This window comes from Ascaphus truei, chromosome 17 (genome assembly GCF_040206685.1).
Source record: "Ascaphus truei isolate aAscTru1 chromosome 17, aAscTru1.hap1, whole genome shotgun sequence".
Taxonomy (NCBI): domain Eukaryota; kingdom Metazoa; phylum Chordata; class Amphibia; order Anura; family Ascaphidae; genus Ascaphus; species Ascaphus truei.
Genome location: NC_134499.1, coordinates 6,950,824 through 6,960,044, shown reverse-complemented (window position 1 = coordinate 6,960,044; position 9,221 = coordinate 6,950,824). Strand labels below are relative to the sequence as shown.

General features: G+C 60.5%; 1 protein-coding gene across 3 annotated transcripts in view; it reads left to right on the top strand.

The window, feature by feature from the left end:
- Positions 1 to 1,124: 1,124 nt before the first annotated feature.
- Positions 1,125 to 9,221, top strand: part of IPPK (inositol-pentakisphosphate 2-kinase) — a 47,251-nt gene continuing 39,154 nt past the window's right edge. For all 3 annotated transcript variants that reach the window (XR_012788514.1, XR_012788513.1, XM_075573795.1), the window contains exon 1: positions 1,125 to 1,366. Coding sequence is in view for 1 of the 3 variants with exons in the window: in XM_075573795.1 (XP_075429910.1) it covers positions 1,286 to 1,366 (81 nt within the window). In the remaining 2 variants the exon portion in view is untranslated. The remainder of the gene's footprint in view (positions 1,367 to 9,221) is intronic.

Genomic DNA, 9,221 nt, shown 5'->3' with positions numbered 1-9,221 from the left:
ACGCAAGTTGGGATGGTGCATAGCGAGAAATTAGGGCTGAGATGTAAGGAGGGGCAGAGGGGTGTATAGTGAGAGATTAGGATGAGATGTAAGGAGGGGCAGAAGAGTGTAAAGCTTTAAAAGTGAGGAGGAGAATTGAGTGTGAGATGCGGGATTTGATTGGAAGCCAGGAGAGGGATTTCAGCAGGAGAGACGCTGAGACAGATTTCAGAAATAGTAGAGTGATTCTGGCAGCAGCGTTTAGGATAGATTGTAGGGGAGACAGGTGAGAGGCAGGAAGGCCGGACAGCAGGAGGTTACAGTAATCGAGACGGGAGAGAATGAGGGCCTGAGTCAGAGTTTTAGCAGTCGAGCAACAGAGCAGCGGTGCGCAAACTGGGGGACGCGAGACTTTATTGAGGGGGGGGTCACGGTTAGAGGCCCCACGCTAAAGTGCGAGGCCTCTGTAAATTTACGGGTCGTCAAATGACGCCCGTTACCATAGACGTGACATAAAATGACGCCACGGGTCATATGACGTGACGTCACATGACTCGCAGCATCATTTGACGCTCCATTGAAGGTAAGGGGGTGTCACGATCGTGAGAGAAGGGGGGGGCCGCAGCGTAGGAAGTTTGCGCACCCCTGCAACAGAGGAAACGCGTATCTTGGTAATATTGTGGAGGAAAAAGCGACAGGTTTTCATGTAGGGTTGCTCATGTAATGTGAGCTTCAGATAAAAGGGGGCACTGTGTGCTCATTTGCATGTCATTTCCCAGAATCCCTTGCTGTAGTGGAAGTGCTGTGTGCTGGGTGAGAATGGTGAAAGACAGGGTTGCAGACCTGTCTAAGACATGCAAATAAATATACAGGAATATTTACAGTTGCTATAATACATACAGTATAAAGGGTATATGTGTATATTTATATATACACACTCACACACATACTGTACATATATGCACAGAACAGAGTGTGCGGTTAGACACCCATCATTATGACCGTTTCAGGCCTCCCCAAAGAGACCATAGAGATGCCACCACCACATTTGCTGCCGCTCTCTGGCCACTCCTCAGCTCTATGGTAGCAGGAACCCCGCCCACGATAACGGGCCAATCAGGCCGCGCCGACTCTCCGACTGGGCGTGGTTAGAGTGTAGGCGGGCCGCAGCAGTTCTGTGACGGACTCCTCCCCCCAGCCGGAGTGCGGGTGACAGTGAGAGGGGCGGGAGGAAGGCAGACAGGCACCGGCACAGGGTATCCCCCTCCTCAGCACCGGGACCGCGCTCCCCCGGCCGGGTTCGGTGATGGAAGCGGAGAAGATGGACGAGAATGAATGGAATTACCACGGGGAGGGGAACAAGGGCCTCGTCGTGTCCCACGCGCAGGTGAGGAGGAAGCCGCGGTGCGCGCGGGGACACACACAAACCGTTACGTGGGGCGGGGGGCGCGAGACACCGTGACGTATTGCTGTGCGCGGCGGGGCCACATATGGGAGGAAGTGATGGGAGGCTGTGTGATGGGCTGGCGGTGTGTTGGAATGGGTAGATGTGATGGTGATTTGGCAATGGGAGGCGGTATGGCTGTGGCGGTGTGATACATGGGGATGAGGGGTGTGGTATGGCTGTGTGATGGATGGGGGGTGGTGTGATACATAGGATGGGGGGTGGTATGGCGGTGGCGGTGTGATACATGGGATGGGGGTTGGTATGGCTGTGGCGCTGTGATACATGGGATGGGGGGTGGTATGGCTGTGGCGGTGTGATACATGGGATGGGGGGTGGCGGTGTGATGCGTGGGATGGGGGGTGGGATGGCGGTGCCGGTGTGATGCGTGGGATGGATGGAGGGTGGGATGGCGGTGCCGGTGTGATGCATGGGATGGGGGGTGGTATGGTGGTGTGATGCGTGGGATGGGGGGGTGGGATGGCGGTGCCGGTGTGATGCGTGTGATGGATGGAGGGTGGGATGGCAGTGCCGGTGTGATGCGTGGGATGGGGGGTGGTATGGCGGTGGCGGTGTGATGCGTGGGATGGGGGGTGGTAAGGCGGTGGCGGTGTGATGCGTGGGGTGGGGGGTGGTAAGGCGGTGGCGGTGTGATGCGTGGGATGGGGGGTGGTATGGCGGTGTGATGCGTGGGATGGGGGGTGGTATGGCGGTGGCGGTGTGATGCGTGGGATGGGGGGTGGTATGGCGGTGGCGGTGTGATGCGTGGGATGGGGGGTGGTATGGCGGTGGCGGTGTGATGCGTGGGATGGGGGGTGGTATGGCGGTGGGATGGGGGGTGGTGTGGCGGTGTGATGCGTGGGATGGGGGGTGGTATGGCGGTGGCGGTGTGATGCGTGGGATGGGCGGTGGCGGTGGGATGGGGGGTGGTATGGCGGTGACGGTGTGATGCGTGGGATGGGGGGTGGTATGGTGGTGGCGGTGTGATGCGTGGGATGGGGGGTGGTATGGCGGTGGCGGTGTGATGCGTGGGATGGGGGGTGGTATGGCGGTGCCGGTGTGATGCATGGGATGGGGGGTGGTATGGCGGTGGCGGTGTGATGCGTGGGATGGGGGGTGGTATGGCGGTGGCGGTGTGATGCGTGGGATGGGGGGTGGTATGGCGGTGGCGGTGTGATGCGTGGGATGGGGGGTGGTAAGGCGGTGGCGGTGTGATGCGTGGGATGGGGGGTGGTATGGCGGTGTGATGCGTGGGATGGGGGGTGGTATGGCGGTGGCGGTGTGATGCGTGGGATGGGGGGTGGTATGGTGGTGGCGGTGTGATGTGTGGGATGGGGGGTGGTATGGCGGTGGCGGTGTGATGCGTGGGATGGGGGGTGGTATGGCGGTGGCGGTGTGATGCGTGGGATGGGGGGTGGTAAGGCGGTGGCGGTGTGATGCGTGGGATGGGGGGTGGTATGGCGGTGTGATGCGTGGGATGGGGGGTGGTATGGCGGTGGCGGTGTGATGCGTGGGATGGGGGGTGGTATGGCGGTGGCGGTGTGATGCGTGGGATGGGGGGTGGTATGGCGGTGGCGGTGTGATGCGTGGGATGGGGGGTGGTATGGCGGTGGCGGTGGGATGGGGGGTGGTAAGGCGGTGGCGGTGTGATGCGTGGGATGGGGGGTGGTATGGCGGTGGCGGTGTGATGCGTGGGATGGGCGGTGGCGGTGGGATGGGGGGTGGTATGGCGGTGGCGGTGTGATGCGTGGGATGGGGGGTGGTATGGCGGTGCCGGTGTGATGCGTGGGATGGGGGGTGGTATGGCGGTGGCGGTGTGATGCGTGGGATGGGGGGTGGTATGGCGGTGGCGGTGTGATGCGTGGGATGGGGGGTGGTATGGCGGTGGCGGTGTGATGCGTGGGATGGGGGGTGGTAAGGCGGTGGCGGTGTGATGCGTGGGATGGGGGGTGGTATGGCGGTGTGATGCGTGGGATGGGGGGTGGTATGGCGGTGGCGGTGTGATGCGTGGGATGGGGGGTGGTATGGTGGTGGCGGTGTGATGTGTGGGATGGGGGGTGGTATGGCGGTGGCGGTGTGATGCGTGGGATGGGGGGTGGTATGGCGGTGGCGGTGTGATGCGTGGGATGGGGGGTGGTAAGGCGGTGGCGGTGTGATGCGTGGGATGGGGGGTGGTATGGCGGTGTGATGCGTGGGATGGGGGGTGGTATGGCGGTGGCGGTGTGATGCGTGGGATGGGGGGTGGTATGGCGGTGGCGGTGTGATGCGTGGGATGGGGGGTGGTATGGCGGTGGCGGTGTGATGCGTGGGATGGGGGGTGGTATGGCGGTGGCGGTGGGATGGGGGGTGGTAAGGCGGTGGCGGTGTGATGCGTGGGATGGGGGGTGGTATGGCGGTGGCGGTGTGATGCGTGGGATGGGCGGTGGCGGTGGGATGGGGGGTGGTATGGCGGTGGCGGTGTGATGCGTGGGATGGGGGGTGGTATGGCGGTGCCGGTGTGATGCGTGGGATGGGGGGTGGTATGGCGGTGGCGGTGTGATGCGTGGGATGGGGGGTGGTATGGCGGTGGCGGTGTGATGCGTGGGATGGGGGGTGGTATGGCGGTGGCGGTGGGATGGGGGGTGGTATGGCGGTGGCGGTGTGATGCGTGGGATGGGGGGTGGTATGGCGGTGGCGGTGTGATGCGTGGGATGGGGGTGGTATGGCGGTGGCGGTGTGATGCGTGGGATGGGGGGTGGTATGGCGGTGTGATGCGTGGGATGGGGGGTGGTATGGCGGTGGGATGGGGGGTGGTATGGCGGTGGCGGTGTGATGCGTGGGATGGGGGGTGGTATGGCGGTGGCGGTGTGATGCGTGGGATGGGGGGTGGTATGGCGGTGGCGGTGTGATGCGTGGGATGGGGGGTGGTATGGCGGTGGCGGTGTGATGCGTGGAATGGAGTGCTGTGGCAGTGTGATACATGGGGATGGGGGTGTGTGGTATGGCGGTGTGAAACATGGGGATGGGGGGGTGGTATGGCAGTGTGATACATGGGGATGGGGATGTGTGGTATGGCGGTGTGATACATGGGGATGGGGGTGGTGGTATGGCGGTGTGATACATGGGGATGGGGGTGGTGGTATGGCGGTGTGATACATGGGGATGGGGGTGGTGGTATGGCGGTGTGATACATGGGGATGGGGGTGGTGGTATGGCGGTGTGATACATGGGGATGGGGGTGGTGGTATGGCGGTATGGCGGTGTGATACATGGGGATGGGGGTGGTGGTATGGCGGTGTGATACATGGGGATGGGGGTGGTGGTATGACGGTGTGATACATGGGGATGGGGGTGTGGTATGGCGGTGTGATACATGGGGATGGGGGGGTGGTATGGCGGAGTGATACATGGGGATGTGGTGTGGTATGGCGGTGTGATACATGGGGATGGGGGGGTGGTATGGCGGAGTGATACATGGGGATGTGGTGTGGTATGGCTATGGCGGAGTGATACAGGGAGATGGGGGGGTGCTATGGCGGTGTGATACATGGGGATGCGGGGTGGTATGGCTGTGGTGGTGGGATACATGGGGATGGGGCTGTGTGGTATGGCGGTGTGATACATGGGATGGGGGGTGGTGTGGCGGTGTGATACATGGGGATGGGGGGGTGCTATGGCGGTGTTATACATGGGGATGGGGGGTGGTGTGGCTATGGCGGTGTGATACATGGAGATGGAGATGGGGGGTGGTGTGGCTATGGCGGTGTGATACATGGGGATGGGGATGGGGAGTGGTGTGGCTGTGGCAGTGTGATACATGGGGCTGGAGTGTGTGGTATGGCCGTGTGATTAATGGGGATGCGGATGGGGGGTGTGGTGTGGCTATGGCGGTGTGATAAATGGGGGGTTGGAGGTGTGGTATGGCGGTGTGATACATGGGGATGGGGATGGGGGTGTGGCATGGGGATGGGGGGTGGTATGGCTGTGTGATACAGGGAGATAGGTGATGTGATACATGGGGGTGTATGGCGGTGTGATACAGGGACATGGGGGGTGGTATGGCGAAGTGATACATGGGGATGGGGATGGGGGGGTGGTATGGCGGAGTGATACAGGGAGATGGGGGGTGTTATGGAGGTGTGATACCTGGGGATGGGGGGGGGGGTGGTATGGCGGTGTAATACATGGAGATGGGTGGTGGTATGGCGGTGTGATACATGGGCATGGGGGGCTGGTATGGCTGTGGCGGTGGGATACATGGGGATGGGGGGGTGGTATGGCTGTGGCGGTGGGATGGGGGGATGGTATGGCTGTGGGGTGTGATGCATGGGATGGGGGGGTGGTATGGCTCTGGGGTGTGATGTATGGGATGGGGGGCGGCATGGCTGTGGGGTGTGATGGATGGGGGCGGCATGGCTGTGGGGTGTGATGCATGGGATGGGGGGCGGCATGGCTGTGGGGTGTGATGGATGGGGGCGGCATGGCTGTGGGGTGTGATTGATGGGGGCGGCATGGCTGTGGGGTGTGATGCATGGGATGGGGGGCGGCATGGCTGTGGGGTGTGATGGATGGGGGCGGCATGGCTGTGGGGTGTGATGGATGGGGGCGGTATGGTTGTGAGGTGTAATGCATGGGATGGAATGGGGGGGCGGTATGGTTGTGAGGTGTAATGCATGGGATGGGGGCCCGGTATGGTTGTGAGGTGTAATGCATGGGATTGGGGCCCGGTATGGTTGTGGGATGCATGGAATGGGGGGCGGTATGGCTTTGCCGTGTGATACATGGGATGGGGGTGGGGCTTATGCTGTGGTTCGAGAACTTTTTTTTTTCTTGAGTGTTATAAGTTGTAGAGGCGGCGCCCCGTGTAGAGGTAGAGGTGGCGCCCCGTGTAGAGGCGGCGCCCCGTGTAGAGGTAGAGCCCCGTGTAGAGGTAGAGGCGGCGCCCCGTGTAGAGGTAGAGGCGGCGCCCCGTGTAGAGGTAGAGGCGGCGCCCCGTGTAGAGGTAGAGGCGGCGCCCCGTGTAGAGGTAGAGGCGGCGCCCCGTGTAGAGGTAGAGGCGGCGCCCCGTGTAGAGGTAGAGGCGGCGCCCCGTGTAGAGGTAGAGGCGGCGCCCCGTGTAGAGGTAGAGGCGGCGCCCCGTGTAGAGGTAGAGGCGGCGCCCCGTGTAGAGGTAGAGGCGGCGCCCCGTGTAGAGGTAGAGGCGGCGCCCCGTGTAGAGGTAGAGGCGGCGCCCCGTGTAGAGGTAGAGGCGGCGCCCCGTGTAGAGGTAGAGGCGGCGCCCCGTGTAGAGGTAGAGGCGGCGCCCCGTGTAGAGGTAGAGGCGGCGCCCCGTGTAGAGGTAGAGGCGGCGCCCCGTGTAGAGGTAGAGGCGGCGCCCCGTGTAGAGGTAGAGGCGGCGCCCCGTGTAGAGGTAGAGGCGGCGCCCCGTGTAGAGGTAGAGGCGGCGCCCCGTGTAGAGGTAGAGGCGGCGCCCCGTGTAGAGGTAGAGGCGGCGCCCCGTGTAGAGGTAGAGGCGGCGCCCCGTGTAGAGGTAGAGGCGGCGCCCCGTGTAGAGGTAGAGGCGGCGCCCCGTGTAGAGGTAGAGGCGGCGCCCCGTGTAGAGGTAGAGGCGGCGCCCCGTGTAGAGGTAGAGGCGGCGCCCCGTGTAGAGGTAGAGGCGGCGCCCCGTGTAGAGGTAGAGGCGGCGCCCCGTGTAGAGGTAGAGGCGGCGCCCCGTGTAGAGGTAGAGGCGGCGCCCCGTGTAGAGGTAGAGGCGGCGCCCCGTGTAGAGGTAGAGGCGGCGCCCCGTGTAGAGGTAGAGGCGGCGCCCCGTGTAGAGGTAGAGGCGGCGCCCCGTGTAGAGGTAGAGGCGGCGCCCCGTGTAGAGGTAGAGGCGGCGCCCCGTGTAGAGGTAGAGGCGGCGCCCCGTGTAGAGGTAGAGGCGGCGCCCCGTGTAGAGGTAGAGGCGGCGCCCCGTGTAGAGGTAGAGGCGGCGCCCCGTGTAGAGGTAGAGGCGGCGCCCCGTGTAGAGGTAGAGGCGGCGCCCCGTGTAGAGGTAGAGGCGGCGCCCCGTGTAGAGGTAGAGGCGGCGCCCCGTGTAGAGGTAGAGGCGGCGCCCCGTGTAGAGGTAGAGGCGGCGCCCCGTGTAGAGGTAGAGGCGGCGCCCCGTGTAGAGGTAGAGGCGGCGCCCCGTGTAGAGGTAGAGGCGGCGCCCCGTGTAGAGGTAGAGGCGGCGCCCCGTGTAGAGGTAGAGGCGGCGCCCCGTGTAGAGGCGGCGCCCCGTGTAGAGGTGGCTCCCCGTGTAGAGGTGACTCCCCGTGTAGAGGTAGAGCCCCGTGTAGAGGTGGCGCCCCGTGTAGAGGTAGAGGTGGCGCCCCGTGTAGAGGTAGAGGTGGCGCCAGACAGTGACCCTGTGCAATGTTACACGCAGCGGACTATGTAGATATTTTACAGCGTGAGCATGTACAGGTTGTGAAATGATGCAGGGAGCACAGAATGAGGGCTGTGAAACTGACTGCATTGGGATTTAGTGTGATTCACCAAACACACACACCACCCACACACACCACCCACACACACCACCCACACACACCACCCACACACACCACCCACACACACCACCCACACACACCACCCACACACACCACCCACACACCACACACATACACTGGTGGTATGTATCTCCGGAGTTGAAATGTATGGGGTTAAGCTGTGGAGACCTCAATTGTATGTTAAAAAAACAAAAAAAAACACAAGGGCTTGGATTGCCTCTCGGATGCTTCCTACTGCTCCTATCTCAGGAGTGGCCAACTCCAGTGCTCAAGGGCCAACCAACAGGTCAGGTTTTTAAGGATATCTCTGCTTCAGCCACAGATCGTACCACCTGTGCTGAAGCAGGGATATCCTTCAAACCTGACCTGTTGGTGGTTCTTGAGGACTGGAGTTGGCCACTCCTCTAACCTTTAACCAGCATGTTACTTTATTACTTGTATGTAAATTGATACCCATGTTCCACATTTCTTTTTCTGCCACCAGATAGACGCTCAGACTTCCACTTCTCAGGTTCTGCAAAGCTCAGATCTCTTCAGAAAAGCCGACATGTCGGGAATATCATTATTATTAACCCGTCACTTGGAGAGGGCCAGAAATGCTTGCTTTGGAGTTAAAAGTACACACTCTGGGTCAAATTAAGTGTAAATCTGATCAATAAGTTGCCATTGAGGGGCAGCGTATAAGATGGGACACCCTGCTCATTCACAGGCCACAATGTGACTTGAACACTGTCAGACTTTCCAAAATGACTTACTAATACTGTAGTATCTTAAACTTTCCTCCTAAAACCTAAACGGATATACAGTCTGTGGCTCGCCCCGTTACACCCCACTTTGATTTTTGGCACAGTGGGGCTGACTTGGATTTACTGGAGTTTCTCTTCTGCATATTTGTAAACATTTCCTCGTCTGTTTCTTTAAAAACAAAACAAAAAAAAACACATTTGGTGTGTGTTAAAGGTAAATCTGGCCCCCTGCGTTGCTTGGTTTAGAGTTTGTTTTCCACATCAATAAAAGCTCCTTTTGGGTACCGTACCCCAGAAGCTGTTTACAAATCCATATTGAATGGTCTCCGATTTGTGTAGGAGGAAGGAGACGTGTGATTGTTACAAGCAGCCCAGCGGGACATTTGCTTTTCGGTGATGAATGGTGCAAGAAATTTATTTCAGTTAGGGAAATGTTTGCAAAATAGCCAAGGCCAGATTTCATCACCGCATAAAATGTCATACTGTTCCCTCCCCGGAGCCGATTACCTAGTACTTTTTTTGTTTTAGTTTTCTTGCATCTTA